Source organism: Poecile atricapillus, chromosome Z (assembly GCF_030490865.1).
Source record: "Poecile atricapillus isolate bPoeAtr1 chromosome Z, bPoeAtr1.hap1, whole genome shotgun sequence".
In the NCBI taxonomy this organism is placed as follows: domain Eukaryota; kingdom Metazoa; phylum Chordata; class Aves; order Passeriformes; family Paridae; genus Poecile; species Poecile atricapillus.
The window spans coordinates 54,661,338-54,683,758 of NC_081289.1; the positions used below are offsets into that span (position 1 = coordinate 54,661,338).

Below are 22,421 nucleotides of genomic sequence, written 5' to 3' on the forward strand. Positions count from 1 at the left end.
GGAATGCCACTGTCATGTTTCTTGAAAGTTCTATTTTTTCTAAAAAGGACAGCACAATTTTGTGACTCAGTTTCAGATACAGATACAAAATCCGAGTCTAGAACCCTAGAACCCGAACCTGGAACCCCAAGTTCCGAGTCTAGAACCCGAACCTAGAACCCAAGTTCCGAGTCTAGAACCCGAACCTAGAACCCTAGAACCCGAACCTAGAACCCCAAAATCCGAGTCTAGAACCCCAGAACCCGAACCTAGAACCCAAGTTCCGAGTCTAGAACCCGAGTCTAGAACCCTAGAACACGAACCTAGAACCCAAGTTCCGAGTCTAGAACCCGAACCTAGAACCCTAGAACCCGAACCTAGAACCCCAAAATCCGAGTCTAGAACCCTAGAACCCGAACCTAGAACCCAAGTTCCGAGTCTAGAACCCGAGTCTAGAACCCTAGAACACGAACCTAGAACCCAAGTTCCGAGTCTAGAACCCGAGTCTAGAACCCTAGAACCCGAACCTAGAACCCCAAAATCCGAGTCTAGAACCCTAGAACCCGAACCTAGAACCCCAAGTTCCGAGTCTAGAACCCGAACCTAGTCTAGAACCCCGAGTTCTGTGTCTAGAACCTAGAATCTAGAATACTGCAATACTTCCCAGGATTATGCAAAAGTCTGTCCTGTTCTCTTCTCCAGAGCAATCTCACATCTTCCAAAGGCACAGTTACTTTTGTAGGGTGTAGATATTTTTACTTCTTTCATAAATCCTAGATTAGGGTAATAGTTTCTTTAAGGGGAAATATATTTTTAACACAATTGTGAAATGATACCTGCTTTGTATAGAGATGTACTTCAGTTATTTCTGTGCTGCATGTTGGCTTAGAAGGCAAGAATGTATATTTTTATGTTTGGTTCAGATTCATTCAGTTGTATTCGGATGCGATTTTCAAAATCATATTCATAAGGGTTATGATTGTTGGAGTCTGGAATACAGAGTGTGTGCCCTTATTTCTGATACTTAGTTATAAGATCTAAAAAAACACTGAATTTCATATAATATGAAATTCATGAGCATGTTTTCATGGTGATACATGAAAACAAATGTTGAAGTTAGATAGAAAAAGCTAAAAGTGTAAGTGTGTAAATTAGAAAGTTTTTTAAATCACTGGGTGAAAAAGTTAGTTTAGAGAACAAGAGACAACATGGAAGATTTAGGGTGTTGTCCCTTGTCCCTTCTTCTTTCTTCTTTAGGTTCTTCTCCTAGAAGTTTTTAGGTAATAGTAAGTGATTGGATAGAAAATGCCACAGTGCATCACAGAGGTGATGGGTCATTGAGTCATTAAGAAAAATAATATACGTGTCTATTGTTAATTGAGTAAAAATAAGTATAAAGATAAAAGAACTGCGTAGTTCAGGGCCATTTTGTGCATCAGACACAAAGTGTGCCACAAAGCCTTGTTTGTACCATGAGAAGAAAGAAATGTGCCAAATTGCAAAGATTAACCTTGTGACCAGCCTGGAGAGACCTGTTAAGTTTTGTAAGGATCCTTCAATAAACACGAGAAACAAGATTCAAACGAGCTCGAGAGTTTACTTCAAATAATAAAGAACTGAGATAAATGGAACTCCCCATGAGGGAGGATCCCAGAGGAATTCACCCCAAAGGAGGCTGAGAGACTAGGGAAAAGTTATATCCATAGAGAACTGAGCCCAAAGGAGGCAAGGAGAGAGAAATTACAATGATGATCATTACTAATAGCGGATTATAATCTTCTGTGTTATGTGCCACCTTTGATACTGTCTGTACATTTGTAGGTATTGTCTTGTTTGGAAGAGCTCCCTGAGAAGATCTAGCGAAGTGCTTAGGAAGCCTGTTCTTGTACTGCAACGTGCACAGTGATCTACACTAGAGCCCTTTGTAAATATTGCTGTCCAAAAGAATTTAAAATTATGCTGGAATACATGATCCCGCAGAAAATATGACACTGAGCATCTTAAGTGATATTCCTAGTGGGTGTTGGACCAGGTGACCTTTAAAGGTCCCTCCTAACTCAAACCATTCAATGACTATGAAAATTTGACTTCCTACTTCAAGGACTAGTGAGAACAAAGAAGAGGCTGAATAGATAAGCCCAAAGAACATTTGGTTTGGGCCTTTTGTTTGTGTTTTATTTTTTGAAGGCATTTAATTAGAATTATTTAAGAGGTTTCAGTGTAATACAGTGAAAAATATATTTGAATAAAAACAAACCAAAGGAAAACTAGATGCTTTTAAAAACTGGGCTGTGATTTTCCCAGTATGCTAGGTTAGGATAGCAGTGGTGTAGTACAGTGATCCAAATATGCTTCCAGGTTGTTCTTGCCTTTAATTAGCTATATTTAATACTCTATATTCATGGTAAATATACAATTAAATTTTAAAATTCTATCTTGACTGCTAATGTATTTTTCTTGCTATAGAAAATATGTTTGGGCTTGTTTTGCTGCAAAATACTAGAGGTTCAGCAGACAGTGAATATTTCCAGGGTAATCTTAGAGAGATAGAATACTTTACAAAGTCACACATGATGGACTCCTTATTTTGTCCCTGATTCCTCTGCAATGGAAAGCATCATTACAAAATCTGACTTCTGCCAAATCTATTTATACATAATACAGCAAAGGAAATTTTTCCAAGTACTCTTGGGAATCTGTTCAGATAGTTTAAATGGCTAACTTGCTAAAAAAAAAATCAGAACATCAATTAACAGGCTGTTATGATATTAAGAATTTTTATAACATTGAGAATTAAAACTTGCAAGAGAAAGAAAGAAAGAATGAAAAGTATAGAGATTTTAGTAAATACATGAAAGTAATTCTGGAACACAGCAGCAGTCATCATAAGACTATGAAAATAATTGGGTAAGCTTAGTAAAAATTTATAGTTTAACTAATTTAAATAAAATTAGTTAAAACCATATATTTAACTCATTTAGATAATTAAAAAGTTGCTTGACTACTTTTGCATAGGTTTTTTTTTAAGGAGGGTTGTCTACAGTGTGGACGCTCAGTTCCTGACCTTTTCATCATGGGCATATTTTGATTTTTTTTCCACAGGCAGCAGTCAGGAATGCTGGCAGATGTTTTTCAGGGTTTTTTTGCAAGTCCTCGTGTACTCACTGCCCTGTGCTCAGAAATGGAACTCAGGAATGGGAGTAACCAATGATGAAAGAGATGATTTGGAAGTTCTTGATGATAAGGACAGCCACAGAACTGGGGTGTAGTTTGACAAGCATCTCTTAAATCAGACATGCTGACTAAACTAGCCAGTTTTGCTGGTTCACGTACCTAATTACAAAATCCCCTTCCTCTTCTCTGTATCATCTGAGGCATTTTCAACCTCAACACTTCATTACATGGCCTCATTAACAGTTGCCTCAGCCCAGCTGAGAAGAATCTACTGAAATGAGGGTGGAGTTTTAAAACCACCGTCAAGATCAGTGTTTGCCAAACTCTGACTTTACAGCAATGTGAAGCTTAATGCACTTGTAACAATGAGGCCACATCCTCTATGCAAATATCACCCTTCACAGGTTAAACCTGCCATCAGCTGTGGAGCACAGATGGTTCATGCTTCCAGAGGTGGACTTTCCTTCTGTGGAGCTTTCTATTCCTCACAAATGTTAATGTTATGTTGTAGTGCATCAATGTTGTAATCACAACACCCATGTGTGTTTGAATTAGCTGAATGTCATTGCCTCTTTAAGGAATGCAAAAATGACCTAAATGGGGAATGCAATACAACTGCAATGTTATTCTTCCCTTTCTTCTGTGGCTGTTTCATGACTCTGACACCTGTTTGTAACAACCTCTAGCCAGAACATGCACCTCTGAAAAGAGCAGGAGGGTTTAATTTGAAGTTGTGACAGTAATACTGTCCTCTTCATCCAGAAGAAAGACCCCTCCAGAGCAGAATGGAAGGGAACGGGGCCATTTCCCACAGCAGCACCACTGGGGCATGCGAGGACAGAACAGGACAGACGTCAGACACATTGACTCTTTTCCACTGATCTATAAAAATACATGTGTTGACCTCAGCCCTTTCCCAGAAGTGTGGGTTGATTTAATCCTGTTCAGAGAAACTGTGTATGGCTTTATCAGTACTGTTGGTAACTTTAAGAAATGCTTTGGATTCTCCTTCAGGTTTCTTCCAAGTTTAAATGTGCTACCAGTTAATTTAATATATACTTAGTCTGCTCCTCAGAAGTCTGTTCTATCTCTCCTTAGGACTTATCAGTGCTGACCTTTTCACAGAAGCTAGAATTGAGTCCTTAGACATCTATACAACCTTTCATTTTCATAACCTTCAGATAAAGGAAAATTCAAAGCAACTTTTCACACTGAGAACTTAAGTTACACTAATACCTTATTTTGTCTGTAACATCAAGACTTATTTCTACACTGAAGTAGCTAGTGTTCATATGAAAACAAAAGAATAAGGAATAAATTCTTAATATTCTGGTCCTATTAGCATATTTGACCATATACCTTACACCACAGCCTCAGGCATTTAAAGACTTAAATGCATAGATTTAAGGAGCTGGATTCTTCTGTCCCATAAAGAACTGCAGTTCTACATGCTGACTTCCATATCCATATTTTTTTTGGCATAAAGACCAGCCAATTTTCACATATATATTTTTTTGTTGTTGTTGTTATTATGCCATTAATTAATAAGGCTAATCATAGTGTTGGCAAGGAAAGAAACAGCTAATAAGCACATGAGAAGTATGTAAACTGCAATCTAAAATGATAACTACATTGATGATCTTGGCACAAGTGTTCTTACATGCTGTTGTTCAACGAGATGGCACAGTTGAGTACCACTCACCTTCTGCCTTAGAAGTCATGAAGAGCATGCCTGCTTTCATGTGTTCAAACAAAAACAGTGAAAGTGCAAAATTTTAAAGACTTTGGCTTGAAATTCAGTAAGTGTAACTAACACTATTAACACAAGAATATCAGATACTCTTATTATTTGTTGGCGTAAGTTTAATTAATGTTACCAGATCTGCCTTGACTAAGCAATGGCTAATTATATCAAGTCTGAATTAACTTATGTCTAATTTTCATAAGAATCCTCAAAGCTGAATTCCTCTAATGTTTAGTGGCAGGTTTTGAACTTAAGCCAAACAGTATAACCAATGCTTTTTAATGCAATACACCATCCACTTCTGGGGCAACAAACATCGATTTATGTGAAGTTCAAGGGTATGTATAATTCTTCTTTACCTTTTGTTTTCAGACTGCTTTGGTCAAGTGGAGTCCACCTTTTCAGGGACATACAGCATGGCCCAGCTATGACTGTGTAGTTACCAAAACACAAGAGCACACTTGCACTTTCAACCATGTGTGTTTCTGCAGTCCAGTTTATGCTGTTAAAAGTGATGCAATAATTAAGCCAAGAAAAAGAATATGATTTCCTGTAATGCTTAACCTTTACAAATGCCAGATTTGGGAAAATCTAAAGTCGAAGCTTTTTCCCTAGGCAAAAGGCACTTAGCTCCATCAATATGTACTTCCAGTCAGGTATTCCATGAACAATTAGTGTTAATGTATTGTAAAGTAATTGGCTTTTTGACAAGGAGAAAGACAGCTTTATGACTCAGCTCACTTAGGCCAACATCAGAGACTGACATTTATCAGATCTGTCATTGTTAGGCTGGGATGAAGGCAATCCTTTTAACTGGAAACGATTACATAAAATAATCTGTTAACTCATACCCAGTAGAGTACATCACAGCAAGATATGGAGGAAAACCATTTCTCATCAATTATTTAAATTTAACTTTGCAAGATTAGCCAATAATAAATGACTTCTAGATAAACCAGTAAATGTAATATTCAAACCAATGTTTTCCTCTTTTCCTTTACATCAAGTCAGCCTATTACTAAAATCCACTCATAAAAAAACCTTACAGGAACAAATAATAAAATTTAGGTTCTGTAGTTTTCTGACTTCAATGGGGGCAAGAAATCTCCTATAATCAGAGCCAGAAGAACAGTAAAAGCCAAAATATTACAGCTTCTTTCTGAGGCTTTCCACTTTCTTATGACAAAACCAATTATATAAAATATCACTGTCCAAATGCTGGTGTGTATCAGCTGGTTATGTGTGAAAATTTATTTAATTTGAATAAGCTGTATTTGTATAACTGGAAAAAGTATTTCTCCAGAATTTCAGTACAGAATTCTTTAAGTTTGTCCTGGAAGTCTCCATCTGTATTCTCTCAGTAAGTGTCACTTAGGATAATGCAGGAGCCAGGAAGAGAGATGCTCTGGTGTACCTCATTGTTACAAACAGAAAAGGTGAAGGCTGGATCTTGCTTTAATGATTATGAGATGGTGGAATTCAGGATCTTGAAAAGAGGCAACAAAGGAAATGGCAAGATCATAACCACTGCCTTCAGGAAAAACACATTTTGGCATCTAGAGCCATCAGCTTGGAAGAATTCCTTGGGAGACAGCCCTGGGGAGAAGGGTCCAGGAGCTGACTGATTTTTAAGAATGACCTTTTCCAAGCTCAAAAACATCCACATACAGGAAACCAAGAAATAGTAGGATAAGCTCCTGGCAAAGGTCAGATATGAAAAGGAAGCACACATGAGGTACTAGCAGGACAGGTGAACAAGAAACACCATCTGAGTTGTTTGCATGTGGTTAAGAAAGCCAGAGCCCACTTGGAGTTGAATCTGGCAAGATGTGTGAAGGGCAACATGAAGGGCTTCCAGAGGTATAGCAGCAGCAGAGACAAGGGCAAATGTGAGCCTAGTGCTGTGTGGGGCTGTCAGGAGATTTAGTAGCAAAGGACAAGCAGGGTCAGGAATATTTATGCAGCCTGGACATACACAAATTTATGGGACATAATGGAATGTGCCTGCAAGGAGTGGTGTATGCTGTAGAAGCTACTGCTGTCTTTGTAAGGTCATTCTTGATAATCTTTGAATAGTCACGGTGACTGGGGGAGGTTCCAAGGAAGAAAGTAAATGTAGCTCCTTTCTTAAAAAGGTTAAATAAAGGAGATCCAAGGAACTATAGGCTGGTGAGACCAACCTCACCCCAAACCCTGAGAGAGCAAATAATTTTGGAAACCATTTACATTAGGAAGAAGAATGTGATTGCAAGTAGTCAGCCTGGATTAATAAAGAGGAAATTAGGCCTGCCCAACCTGGCAGCCTTCTACAAAGAGATGACTGGCTTGATGGACAGGGGGAGAGCATTGGATACTGTTGATCTTGATTTTAGCAAGACTTTCAACATAGTCTCCTGTAATGTTCTCACTGATTAAGTACAAGGTAGATAACTAGACAGTGAAACTGAAAACTGGCTGAACTGTCAGGCTCAAAGGGTTGTGATCAGTTCAGGATGTATAGCTGAAGGCCCACCAAAGTCCAGCTGGAAGCCTGTTTCTAGTAATGTACACTAAGGGTTCATACTAGGTTCAATACTATGTAAATATATATATATATATATCTTGATTAATTATCTGAACAACGGGGAAGGGTGCTCCTGTGGCAAGCTTACAGCTACTCCAGATTTGGGAGTGGTTGGTATGCCACAGGATCATGCTGCTATTTAGAGAGACCTCCACGGACTGGAGAAAGAGGCTGACAGGAACCTCATGAATTTCAACGTAAGAAAACATCAACCCTACACCTGGAGAGGAATAACCTCATGCACCAGTACAGGCTTGTGAGCTGAATGGCTGGAATGAAGTTGCAGAATAGACTCTACAAAGTTGACTGGATTGAGTAATGCATCCTTGCAGCCGTGAAGACCAACAGCCTTTTGGGTGACACTAACAAGAGTATACACCACCAATATGTCAAAAAATGTATTTATTCCTTCTATTTAGCACTGATGATGCAACATCTGAAGTGTTGGGTCCACTTCTGAGCTCTCCAGTACAATAAAGCAATGGTCATACTGGAGTAAATCTAGCAAATTGCTACAAAGATGGATTATAGCATTTGTCATATGAGGAGAGGCTGAGAGCCAAAATTGTTTAGCTCAGAGGGGAGACTTTTTTTCCTGCTGTCACCTCTGGGCAGCTGCAGGAAATGTATGCAGACTTGTTTCCTACAAGTTTCATCAAGCAGATGCCATGCAAATGAGGTGCTGCTCTTAAAGCAATTTAAATGAACAGAGACACACCTTTCCTGGTGATCGGATCTATGACCTAAGTCTACTGATTCTTGTCAGGGTTTCTCTAGTTATCAGAGCAGCAGCTGTGGAATGATGAAATATCTGCCTCAAGGTTTAGATTTCAGTCCACTCACTGATTCTATACAAAGATTTGTAGATTCCACTTCTGGCTGAATTCAGTGCATACAAACTAAAATCTTCTTTGCTCTTTTTTAAATCTGTCCTTAGAGATTTTACATTGTCAGCCACTCCATGGCTCACCCATGTTTACCCCTGTGTTTTTGTGTACACTCATATAACTCTTACATTCCCTACTGCCTCATCACAAGGCCTCTACAGAAAGTGATGGATTCAGGTTTGAACCATTTCAAAATCAGAAGGAATGTAGATTTAGGAGTTACTGCACAGAGAATGCTTTAGCTAGTGGGATTCTATGTAAAAGCTGATGCCTGTACTGAGGCTATCACCACTAAGTGTGACTGCTCACTGTGGGTGTATGGACAGCCTCAGCTTTCCTAATGAACTGCATCCCTGGGCAGACTTTGACTCAGGGCCACTTAATTGTACATCTCAAATGGCCTGAAATAACATATAGCTGGCTATATACCAAAGTGATACACAGGTGTTTGAGCCTGTTTAAAAGAGTCCTGGACAGAAGATAGAGTGCCTACAATATTTCAGATACCTCACTGACTTAAATGAGTATCCATCAATTGGTTTTTTGCCAGTGTAAAACAGTCCAGGTTTGTTTTGTATCTTCCTTTAAGGGCTCTGTAAAATAAACAAATGAAAGATTAGAACTTTATTTTAACGTAGGTGAGAAATATTATATATGCATTGCTGTTAAGAGAAGTCACTATGAAACTGCTCATTTTTACAGACATCAGTAACTGACACAATCAGGACTGCTTCTGAGCACACTCACTGATCTATTAGCCACTGAATAGTGTTCCACTGTCTGTTTTAAATCTAGGTTTTTCACATCTAATTTTTAAGTGTAAAACTGACAGTGGAATAGTACAGTTTATTTCTCTATGATTGTACATTGTTCTTTTCCCTCAAAGAGGAATTGTATTCAAGCATTACAATATATTAAAAATCAGAAATGGTATTTGTTTCAAGGTTAGGAATTAAATATTTATAATTTCTTACTTTACATTTGCTTCTTTTTCTGCATTAGGTCTGAGAAGTTGTTGAAAAGTTTCCTGCAGCCTGAAATGACAGAGAGCCTTGTAAAAAGGACACCCCTATTTTACACCCAAAAAATATTGCTTAATAGGTATTAATCTGAAGAAATATATTGTATGGTAAAGTTTTTCACAGACTACCAACCTTCTGAGAACCCAGAGAGCATTTAATTTTTGTCTGAACAGAAGCACCTAATGTCAGTGCACATGCTACAATGGAAACTATAAGACAAATACAAAGTTTTGGCATCTGTGTCACCTGTATGTATCCTGTAGCATCTGGTGTGGTGTTTGCTACTCTTCTAGTTTCTTGCTGCTCATCTCTGAACATAAGAGCTCGTCCACTTGTTTCTAATTCACCTTTCCTTTCTATCTGGAATGCTCCTACAGAACTTTGTACTCAAAGGACTGGAGTGCAGCTGGACATGAATTTTTTTCCTCTAATTGGAAGCACATTAAAGACATCCATTGGGCAAAACATCACTCTCTTCTATCCAGACAGGCTTGGCTATTACCCTTACAAAAATGAATTCACAGGAGAGGCATTCAATGGAGGACTCCCTCAACTCTCACTGCTGGAGAATCATTTAAAAAAAGCCAAAGAGGACATCCAGTTCTACATTCCTTCAGATGAACAACTTGGATTGGCTGTCATTGACTGGGAAAACTGGAGACCTGTGTGGATAAGGAACTGGGGATCAAAAGATATTTATAGACAGGAATCCATTGAGCTAGTTCAGCAGAGAGACCTCAGTCTATCAGAAGCTGAAGCCAGAGCTATAGCTAAAATGGAATTTGAATTTGCAGCAAAATCATTTATGTTGGAAACTTTGAAGCTGGGCATAGAAACTAAACCAAATCGTCTGTGGGGATATTACCTTTATCCAGACTGTTATAACTATGATTACAAACAAAACCCACACAATTATACAGGAACCTGTTTAGATATTGAAATAGATAGAAATAATGAACTTAACTGGTTGTGGGAGAAAAGCACAGCACTTTATCCATCTATCTATCTAGAGACAGCCTTAAAATCTTCCAGAAATGCTCAACTCTTTGTTCGCAACAGAGTTCAAGAAGCCATTAGAACTTCCCATGTCTCCAATTCTAGTCATCCCCTCCCAGTTTTTGTATATACACGTCCAGTATTCACAGATGTCTATGAGGAGTATCTCTCTGAGGTGAGTGAAGTTAGACTTTAAGAAGTTCAAATTTATATGGCAAGAAATTACCAGGTGACACTTATTTAGCAAATATACCATACTGCATCAGAAAGAAGTGTACAATTTTGCCTAAAATTTAAATTAATCCATCAAAGAAATTTGACTAAACAGAACACTAAGAGATCTATTTTCAAACCTTTCTCATTATATTTATCAGTGTTTTATGCTATGAGCTGTCCTCACATGTAACAAAATATCACAAAACTAGAAATCATATTTACCACACATAGAGGAAAGATATACAAGCAAGGTCTTGCAAAGAGAATTAGTAATACTGGGCTCACCCACTGCCTGCTTTTTAGGTTATAAGAAAAAAAATAAAAGTGAAATGGGGCCTTTCTTTCCTTAAAAAGTGTTTAAAGCTAGTGAGAAAATTCTGTCCTTAGCTGTACTCGAGTAGCTTTTAAAATGGTATTTCAGCATGTCATGGGTTAGTTAAGGTTAGGCTCTGATTAAAATCCAATCATCTTATTGCAGTTCTGTCTATACTTTTCCTATCACATTTTTATAGACATCCACCCTATCAGAGATACCACCACTCTGGGGAATCTCTTCTTGGTGTTCCAGCCCATGAGGAAGGGGAAGTTAGAGTCCTGGTGATGCCGTTCTGTCTGGTGTCCTCCAGATTAGAGGAGCATTAGCAAGTGTTGTCCCCAGCTCTGTGGATACTTTCAGGGAGTAAGGGGTGCTCTCAGGGGCCCTGCTGGGATCCTAATGAATAATTGAAATCCTATAATCTTTACTTTTGTAGTTGTTGTTGTTGTTGTTGTTGTTGTTGTTGTGTCCTACAATAACTTGGTTTTTTGTTGTTTTTTTTCACTATCATGGTCCTCTCCCATCCCATATAGGCCTTAGCATTTTGCTAGGACTGGGCTAATAGCTGACCCCAAAAGGAGAACTGAACAGAAACAAACTTCCCAAATAATTCTCTAGAAAAGAGGGATTCCTACAGTGGAAAGCTTTTTCTCTTGCTACTTTTCTGTTTTAGCACTTTCTGGTAACAGAAATTAAGCTAAAAAAAAAAAAAAACAAAAAACCACCAAACAAAAAAAAGCTATGCTTTCCAGTATCTTTATATCACAGGATTACTTAAACCAGTTGCTACCAACTTTGAGCAGCCAGGAAGGCAATGAAGCAAAATAAACTTTAACATGGTTGGAGGAATGTATGTATGCCTAAGCACTGGCTCAGTTTTACAGCCTTGTTCTTCTAACCTTATGGCATATATAAATTGGATATTGTTGGCAACATTTTCAGGTACCACCTGTGCAATCCAGGAAAAAATTGTGCAATTGTGAACAGGACGTTTGCATTGTGTATCATTGCTTGCTGTCTTCAAAGTAGTTATTTTGGACATTTCATTCACTATATGCTTTTTTTCATTTGCCATTATGTTATAGGTTACTTATGTTGTATAGTTCTTTGCATATTTTCCTTCAGGATGACCTGGTAAATACCATCGGAGAATCTGCTGCACTGGGTGCTTCTGGAATTGTGATCTGGGGTGATATGAATTTAACACAAAATAAGGTATGCTAGATCAATTATTATATGTATTTTTTAAGGAGAAATAAAATGAAAAGGATGTAAAGCATTATCATTACTTACATTGCATCTTTTACTTTTTAAATAATGACTCCATATTTCCAGCAGTTTTTTGTAGTCAAAACCCAAGTACATCTGAGGTTTATTAAGGTCATCATTGACTACACAGAACAAGAGTTTCAGTGTATCAGTACTGTTGACTCAGGGTAATTGGACAAGTTACTATGATAACCATAGGCAAGTTGGTTCTTGTTTAATTAGTATAAGAAAGAATTCCTATATCTTCATTTCATTTTAGTCATGAAGTAAAGAAAACAATTACTTGGGCTTGCCAAGAAAAATTTTTGAAATACCCTTCTGCTTTTTGGAGTGGTAAACTTGGCAACAATATTTCAAGCACTAGGAGAAGTCAGTCTGTGAAAATACAACCCCAGCCTGTTCTGTGTGTTTTAAATATTACTTTGATTAATTTCATTGTATGAAACATCTGAGTTAGAAGAAAAAAACCTGTAGTTTGTTTTAGAAAGGGGAAATACATAGTTTGAGAAACTGTTACAAGGATGTTCTCACAATTCTTTCCAGGTAATTCTTTCATAAGCAGGCAAGTTAGATTAAACAAACTATTGTACAGCAAGACTTGTGAAGCCTTCTGAGTGCAAAGAACCAAAACACTTCATCCCTGCCAGACCTCCTGTCACAGAAAACATGGCCAAATACTCGTCCACAGTTCTGTAAGGTTGCTATTCCCCAAAGCATCCCACTTTGATTTTTTTGTATGCACCTCCCTTTGAGGAAGGGTATCAGCTGCACCTAGAATTTTCAGCCCATTATCTCAATATCAGAACATAGATGAGCAGCAACTTTTATTGTCTGAATTTAGAAATTCCTGTGGGAAAAAAGAACTCTCCACAGCCCAATCAGACTATGTGTTTGTGCACTAATTGCACCTGATTTTTTACAGCTTTCACAGTCACTAGCATTTCAGCAATGAAATATTACTGCAAGCCTCACTTCTGCCTCAACCAAAATTTCTTGGAAGTATTTTTATATATACCTAAAAGAAAACAAAAAAAAAAACTATATTCATCTTAGATTCACCAATATCTCAGTGAGTATAAATATTAGACATATCTACATGTGGTATTGGGCAAATGCCCACAATGTCAGAAACAAAGAAAGAGTTCCCAAACCCTCTGGTTATTAAACTGTGCCATGATTGCACAGAACATATTCCAATTTCATGATCAGTTAGAACGATCAATTATTTTACCATACCTTCAATTTGACCATCCGACCACCATTCTTTTCATTTAAAAATGCCATGAAACCTCCCTGCCCTGTAGCCAAGTTATTCAGGTCAGGGGAAAGCTGAAAAGTCTCACAGAGATTACTTGATAGAAAAAGTATTTGTTTAGGCTGAAGAAGTGAGGTTTTTTCCTAGATCCATTCAAATTATTTAAGACTTAAAAAGGAACTCAAATTCTTCATGAAACTTCTTTGAATGCATCTGATTCACAAAGCTACATACAATATAGAGATAAAATGAAGGCTTAAAGACAATTGCTTTCTGATCTAAGTGATTTTTGTAACATCTCCAGCAACTACACAACATAAATTTGCTGTGATCCTTGAATTTTATAACAGCTTCTCAGATAAACTTGCTTCCAACAACAAGTTATAGCTATTATCAAACCCTCAGTGGAAACATTTATAGATATATACTGTGATACTGTTCTTAGAATTACAGCATTTTAATGGTTTCCATACTAAACTGTGGAGGTATAATGTTCTTTTCACAGAACACCTGTAGAACTCTGGACAACTACCTTAGGAGGACTTTGACCCCATACCTCATCAACGTCACAATGGCAACCAGAATATGTAGCCAAGTGCTATGCCAAGACTCTGGTGCTTGTGCACGGAAGAAATGGAATTCCAGTGACTATCTTCACTTGAATCCTGAGAATATTGCAATTCAAATGGCAAAGGATGGAAAATACACTTTACAAGGGCAACCATCATATCAGGATCTGCAAACGTTCATAGAAAAATTTGATTGCCATTGTTATGCAGGGCACAGCTGTGAACCTAGAGCTGATATAAATGACATCCATTACCTCCATGCTTGCATTTCAGAAGATATTTGCATTCAGATATCCTCAAATTCATTTTCTAACATAGAAGACTCTGAAGAAAAGATCCTGTCTAACAGAACTGCATTTTCATTTACCTCTGAGAGTAAGGTGACATTATCTACACATCCTGAAATAGAAGATATCCAATCTACCTTTGGAAATAATATACTGAATATAACAACTGCAGAATATAACTCTGTTACAGCTGCCAGTAGCCATGGTTTAGGAGAAAACGATACTCGTACTTTCAATAGTTCTTCATCCTATAAGATAAGGATGTTTAATCTGTTTCACTTAATTCTTCTTTTGAGAACCTTAATACAAATGACCCATGAAAGTGAGAATATCCTTTTCCCTGACTATATTTGAAATTCTAAAGGTTTTATTTACAAAACAAACAAACAAACAAATTCCTGAAAGGCTTATTGTCTTATCTGTATCAGGTAACCTTTGCTAATCCATAGGTGTCACTTCAACCTGAATGTATTTCTTCAGTTTAGTTCTATAAACTAATATTTGTGCCAAAGATATATTGGTCTATATATACTGACTATGCCATATGAGAGGATAATCCAGAATAAGAAACTTTTATACAGTTTACATTTTTAACCCTTATACTTGGAAAAAAATAATTGTTGACAATGCTCTTTTTTGTACTTCAAATTAAGAAATTAAATATATAATATACAAAATAAGTCATCAGGTTTGATACTCTATGCAATAATTAATTTCATTCCATATGAATGGAATTAGCTTCTAAAAATATTTGGCTTAAATTTAGATCTGTGGAACTCTTCAGCATAAAATTTATCTGATTAATGTAATGTTCCTCTACTTTTCACAAAATCTTTAGGGATCCTGTAGTTTTTTTTTAATTACATATATTTGTAACTCTGCAAAAGATTTTAATTTCAGTGTAAGTGTTGACTTTGAATATTACAGCTTCATTGTTTAAAATTTGAGCTGTAGCAGTTTATGCTTTCTTCTCACAGACCCTCCCCCTTATTTCAGAAGTCCCTTTCTTGGTTTCCAGTTGTTTTGTCTTGCCAATACTCATAACTCATGCGCTCTGCCTGTGCATTCTAGCCAGCACAGATCACCAGTCCTAAATTCTCCATCCAGCTGTCCTTAGGAACTGGATAGGGCTGTATGTGACACTTGGACAGAAGTCTGTGCATGGGACTGTAAGCCTTATTTCTTCCTGAGGAGTCTCATTTGGTGAAAACCAGTTTATTCCTTAGGAAAACTCAGCAGTGGAGGCAGAAAAATAAGTGTCACTGGGGACCTGAGACAATCTGAGGACCACCCTTCAGATTCAGAACTTAAAGTATTTGCTCAATACTATTCCATTGCCAAAATCAGTGTGAAAGTAGCAGAAATACCTCAGAAGAAAATTATGCCCAGTATCATATCAGGAGTCTAGTTATGATTAACATATAGTCAGTTTAAGCATTTGAAGCAATTAATTGCAGTTTATTTGATAAAATAACCTTTTCAAATTATTATGTCAGATGTGTAATAGTTTGCCTTCTGATGGGTGAAAAGTGGCTGCTGGCATGGATTAAAAATCTCCCTAGAGCCAGGCATGATCTGCATAAATAATTCAACACCTCCCACAGATATAGCCTGCCTCACTAATGAAAATAACCAGGACTTCAATATAGTGGCCATTTACTTATAAAAAGTTCATTCCTTAATCCAGCAGAAAACATATATTATATACATTTTCTTTGACTTTTCAGGTTGTTGGTCATAACAGAGATGCAGAAAATAGATGAAGCCTTTAACTTAATTTGGAGAAATAATGTTTTATGGCTTTTGAACAGCAAGTTATCAAGAGGAAGTGACAATTTTCCCATCCCAGTTACAGTGATAAGTCCACGAGTCAAAGCTGTTTCTGCCATTAATGTTCCAAGTGGAATCATGAATAAAAATAAATATAAGTAGCAGATTGTTCAGCACAAAAGAATCCATCTGGTTTTGATCACCTGTGTAAAAACATGCTTTTTTCCACTGCAGCTTTGATACTGGTTATTTCATCTTGGGTAAAGAAAAGGCATGGTATCATAACTCCTTTGCCTGAACTCCCTTCACACTGCATTTGTGGTAACTATCAAACGGTCTCTAAAAACTGGAAACATCACTGGTAATGCTTTAGCAAAATTTGTATGACTTACATGAAATTTTATTTTTTTCACAAGGCTTTGACACGGTTCTGAACTGAAAGATACTGGATCTGTAGCACTTTGTGGTAAGACAGCTTGCAGGTTCACAAAATCTGCAAGTCTTACCGTGAATACTTTTGATTATCAGCCAGGTAATACCAAGCAGAGAATTTGTGATGATTCAAGCAAGGAATCACCCAAAAAGGAGGAATGAGAAGATAAAATCACAGGAGAGTTGAAACAGAGCACCCAGGACCTCCCAATGGATGCAGAGGAGTGAACTGCAGAAGTGAAAGAGTGAAGCAGTGGGAAATGTGGACTGACCAGTCTCTTCCCATTCAGCATTTTTATCTGCCTGTTACTTAATATTGACAACCTTTCCCCAGAGCTCACTGTAGATATAAAGGAATACACTAACTGATACGTTAGATCTGTTCATCCAATCCCATCTCTTTTTTATGCTTGAGAACAGCCAGGACCAGAAAAGTAAAAGGAAGATAAGAGGACAGCAGTCTATTGCAATAAACTGTGCCTTCCTAAGCTGCATAGGTAAGCAGCTATCTACCTTGTGCTCTGATGCATAATGCTTTGCCAACCCCCTTTCAAATGTTCATTCAGGATTATTTATGTTACCTATGTGTGTCTGAAATTCATGTTCTAAATCCTACAGACTTCAGGATTTAGGTCTGCTGTGTGTTAAATTACAGTATTTTCCAAATATATTATTTTTCTCTGTATTATATTTGTCTTACCTATATTCTATGATAAAGAGTCACCATGGAGTCAATGAGTCTCCACAGAGAAAAAGGAAAGAAGAGGTGCTGTGCATTGCACTGCTGGTGACTATCATATGTTCAAAGCCAAATTTATTTTCTCCTAAAGGGGACCCATTTCTGAAGAGATTTTCTTCTATTCACTGTATTGCCTGTAATCATTAGTTAGCCTTATAGTTTTCATTGCTCACATTCCTGTAATTTTGAAAAGATTAAATACTAGAGGAACAGTTCACTTTGCCATTCATTACTTTGTATTTCTCCTTTCTAGAGACCTCAGGCTGACAATACTTAGGGACAGGGAAATGCTAAAGTGGGTTTGATGAAACGATCTGTTTAAGTGAAAGCTGTTAAATACCCTCCTTCAGTGTTTTGACATTATGCTAAAATTTCAGTTGAAATTCTTCTCTATCTGAATAATATCGATCTAGTTTATTGTGGCGCTTATTCTGGGACATACAAAGATATTCGCACTTCAAAGGGAGATGGCAACTGGCACTTAAAGAATCTGAACAGAATAAAACCAGTCCAGTCCTCACCTTACAGGTTTTTTTGCTTTTTTGGTAAAAATAACAACATGGAGAGATGTTTTGAGAGGCTAGTAAGATCACTTTGTAGACAGCCTAGGATGTGACCAGAATCCTGAAGAGTTCAGCAAAATTTGCTTTATTTCCTGCATCACACTAGGATACCCTGTTGTAAATATATATATCAGCAAAGAATTGTACAGAAGATTTCAGACCTGTGCAATATGTTCTAGAAAACTTCCAGACAGATTAGATTTTTACATGTACCTATCCATCACTTTTCAGTACAAACAACAAGACAGCAGAGACAGTTCCATAATTTTAAAACACATTCAGTTATGTAGCACTGATGACCTTTTTAAGATGAAAACTAAATCCCACTCTTTAAGCATACACACCTAAAAGTTACTTGAAAGACGTTTTCACACTGTGCTTGTGCCAGGTCTTTTGCCCTGGCAAATAGGGAGCAAAATTAGGGCCTGAGACTTCAAGTTAAGTTTCATTTCAAAAAAATAACATTGATACAAGGAAAAAAAAGTTTATTGTTTGTTTTAAAAAATTACTGCTTTATTTCATCTTTCCTAAAATAATTTTTGTTGTTTGTTCTTGTATTATTTTTTCCCATGCTACTGAAAGCCATTATATAAATGGCTGGAAACAGATTCAAAAAGCTTACTAGTCTAACTTCATCCCTTACCGCTTCTAAATGATTCCCAATGTGTGGCTGTCCCAGACCTCCCTGTCTGCTTTTCTGGAAATACTGAATTGAATATTAACCTTGCTTCACAATATTTTTCATTATGATGATCATCAGATCATGTAAACATGCTGTATTCAACATAAATTCTAAGCTTTTGTGTATACCAGTCAAGGATCAGGGTCCTTACAGTATAGTTCTTTCATGCAGCTGCTCCAAAACTCTTGCAGCTACTCTTCTCTTCATTGTCACTGCCACTCAGGACTGCAAAAGCTTCTCACATTTGTTGTCCCCTTGTTATATATAAGTAAAGGGCAAGAAGGTAAAGGGCACCAATCAATATTAACATCCTTAAGGGAATAACTTTTGATTTAATTATGTTCACTAATGTGTTACCACCATCATGGCATATTGATTAGTTATCTTTGGCCAGTAGTAATTAGATGACATTTTCAGTGTATGCTTGTATAAGCCTTAGTTTATAACTGATAAGGTATTTTATTGATTATAAATCAGACACAAACAGACAGCATGAAAATTAATATGGATCATTATTTTATATATTCAACCAACATTTTGGCCCTGTGCACGCAATTCCAGAGGGTGGTGTTCTACACCATATACATCTGGGCTCAAGGCAATATGCAGTCACCTGTCTCTGCCTTTGTTTTCATATCAGGAAATATATTTATTTAACAGAACTCTTCAAGATCCTGCAGAAGAAATATACCATATGTTGGCAGTCTCATGGACCACATTACTCCCTTAGGCTACTAGCAGGTTGAGACAAGATGACAGCTTGCCTGTGTCAAGTGATAATTTCCTGAGGCAGGGACAAAACAACCACCCATTTAAAGGGAGGCTAAAGGCACTCTGCAGTCCCACAATGATAATATGGTTAATGTCACAACAGAACACAAAGCGCCTTATTTCTGGGGCAGCCGGTAATTAAGGGCACTGGACTAATAACAGACTTAGGCTGCCTGTAAATCCTATGCACTATTTCAGCATGAACTGCATATACCAAACTTAGGGGTCCAAATCACAGCATTTTTGAGTTAAAAACCTTAATCTGCCACTTTGCCAGTCCTTTCAGAAATCATTCTTCACCTTTTCCCTCACCAGAGCATGACAAGAATTTAGGGCACATCCTAGAGCCTCTGGGGCTGCAGCCAGCAGAGGGCACAGATGACACATGCACACTGGTGGGTACCTCACTGAAAAGTTCAACACGGTCTTTCTGCTCCTTTCAGCAATGCAGCTGCTTGACTTTGGCCTACAAACAGAAAAGATGACTAGTCACTCTCTAATGTAGTGCTTCACTAGCAGAAATGACTGATTCTACAGGGTTTTTCCCCCAAACATCTGGTATATCAGGACAAACCTGAATATGCCAGTGAAGCATGCTTCTCATGCTCTCTTCTCTGGATATTTCATTCAGCTGAAAGTTTCTTCTCCTTAAGATCTGTCCAGGGAGGTGGTTGAAACACCATCCCTGGAAGCAATCAAGAAATAACTAAATGTGGCTCTTAGTGCTATGGTTTAATTTACAAGCTGGTGATCACTCAAACGTTGGTCTCGATGATATCGGATGTCTTTTCCAATCATAATGATTCTATGATCTTCAGCTGTCACTAAAATGCATGCTTAAAACACACATAATGTTCTCAAATTTCTTTGGCAGTGCTCCGAAGTACATATCTCAGTCTCAAATACCTTGTTTCTCCCCAAATATAAAAGATCTGGATATGCAATGTTGGTTCAAGTAATTTTGCTGACCATGTGTTTATTACATCTCCAGCATTGTCACCTGAAACATAAGACACTTTTATAAATTTTTATAGTACAATTAAGTCTCTGCAAAGGAGTAAGCTGCTTTGCTATCCATTCAGAGCACCTGGAAGACTCAACAATCTGGGTACTGCATGGTACCATAACACTCCTAAACTGGTCCTGCAGTGTGTAAAACTCAATAGAAGAGACAGAAAAGTAAAATATTTTGTCAGTGGTTAAATGTTTCCCAGAAAGATTAAGTGGCTTGTCTGTCTACAGCCACACAGGATAACAGGATAGTCTTTAGCTATGGAAACAAACGTCCTCTGAGCTGCAAATTGTAGTAAGGCAGCAATATGTTAACATACAATACTCTATGACCAAACAGTATGTAAAATAAACAATGCCTTTTATAATCATACCGTTTTGCAAAATATGTAACAGATTTTAGAATAATATAACAGAACTTTAAACTTGGACAAACCCCCAAGACACTATAAAAGACTTCAGTTATTGGACAACTGAATTAATGTTTTAGAATTTACCTGTGCATCTTCTGCCAGCCTTTTATGAGGATATGCCCGAAATGTATTTTTTCAAAATTACTATATCTACAATGTATTGTTAAGTAAACTTCCAGCACTATGAGACTAGAGCACTACTTAAAATTTAATATTTCTTGCAAAAATAGAGACTGCTCAATTTTATGTGAGTTGTCCTCTATGCAGTAATCAGTACCACTTCATTCCCAGAAATCACTCTCACAAATGGACTGTCTTTATTTTACACATCACCAGATTAGGGGATATGGGGAAAATTCCTATATTTATCAGTTTTAAGGCAGAAACATTTCATTTATTCACCCATATTTCAGTAACTGCTTTGGCCAAAAGAAGTTTTTAAAAATTGCAATAATGAAAGATTAGTGATTTGCCTCTGAATTATTTCCCAGTCCTTCTACCCATCCAACCAGAATAAACCACTTCATCAACTTTTCCACCCATTTCCCCAGTGATTTCCACAGTTAGCCGTAGCGTAAATGGTGAACTGGCTGATACTGGCTGATTTGTGACTGCTGGTGAGGATGTACCTACTTATTGAGTAGCCATCTGGCAACTACTCAGAGACAAGTAAACCAGCAGAGTTCTGCTACATTCTCCCTCCATGCAGGATCTGACTTGGTTCCTTTTACTCTGCCACCAATTTTCTAGAAACTTCAAGAGCTACATTGTGCTTTGAAACTGCTGAAGACACTATTACTGCCACAGTTTTAAGAGTGGCATTCAAAATTCTGACTCCACCCAAATTACCAATGCTAGGGAACAGCATTAGGAGAAATAGACTTCCTCTAGCCAGAACAAAATTTGATGCTACTGGGGAGGGGGGGGGGGGGGGGCGTAGCAAAAAAAAAAAAAAAAAATAAAAAAAAGGCCTTTTTTTGTTTGTTTGAGACTTGCTACTGAACATAAAATCTGGACAAAAGCAATCAGATTTAAGAGAAGCAATGAAAAATAATTCCCTAACATTACCATTAGGTGGCAGGACCAGCTCCAGTGTCCAATTTCGTTTTGGAAATATGCAATTGAATTTACAAGAGCAATAACTCAGTAATTTTAGAATTACACTAAGAGTCATTTTGAAATCAATTTTGGTATCTAAAACCAGGGTATGAAAAACCATATAGTTTTTCACCTCTACAGTTAGTCCACAACCAACTGTTCTTAAGAGCTTTGAGATTTTGTGGTCCAACTGACATAACCAGTGAAGTTTTGTCACAGACTGCATTCTCTAGACTGCTGAATTATGTCTCTAAAAAGATGAGGAAAACCAGATTTCAAAATGCTGTGATGTTTGTGCCATGTTTCAATAGAAAAGGTATCCACAATAAATGTGTATGTGTTTTTATACCTGTATGAATGTCCTCCATCAACCAATACCACCAGCACTGTAACCTTTCCAGATCATCACATTTCAGTGGCAAGTTCTGAGACTGGCAGGTGGACCCAGAAGTGTTAGCCTTGTGTTTATGGGTAAAACAAGCCTTTCTCTAATGCTCTGTGTCAAGACTGTATGCTAAATGTCACTTTTTCAGTGCAGGCAGAAGATTCTTGGTGAAGTGGCATGTCATCATTGATCACAACACACAACCACCATCACAAGCATCTCTTGTGGCAAGGAGTCCTACTGCGGGTGATTTTCCAAAAGTTATCAAGGGAGAAACAGA

The 22,421-nt window shown here is 37.4% G+C and overlaps 1 protein-coding gene across 8 annotated transcripts in view; it reads left to right on the plus strand.

The window, feature by feature from the left end:
* Nucleotides 1-16,579, plus strand: part of LOC131573782 (hyaluronidase PH-20-like) — a 36,170-nt gene extending 19,591 nt beyond the window's left edge. For 4 of the 8 annotated variants that reach the window (XM_058828016.1, XM_058828017.1, XM_058828018.1 and 1 more), the window contains 3 exons: nucleotides 9,350-10,540; nucleotides 12,023-12,112; nucleotides 13,927-16,579. In XM_058828016.1, coding sequence (XP_058683999.1) covers nucleotides 9,572-10,540; nucleotides 12,023-12,112; nucleotides 13,927-14,631 — 1,764 coding nt within the window. In that variant the 5' untranslated portion in view covers nucleotides 9,350-9,571 and the 3' untranslated portion in view covers nucleotides 14,632-16,579. The remainder of the gene's footprint in view (nucleotides 1-9,349; nucleotides 10,541-12,022; nucleotides 12,113-13,926) is intronic. The other 4 variants (XR_009276241.1, XM_058828022.1, XM_058828023.1 and 1 more) reach the window with 4 other exon arrangements.
* The last annotated feature ends 5,842 nt before the right edge of the window (nucleotides 16,580-22,421 follow it).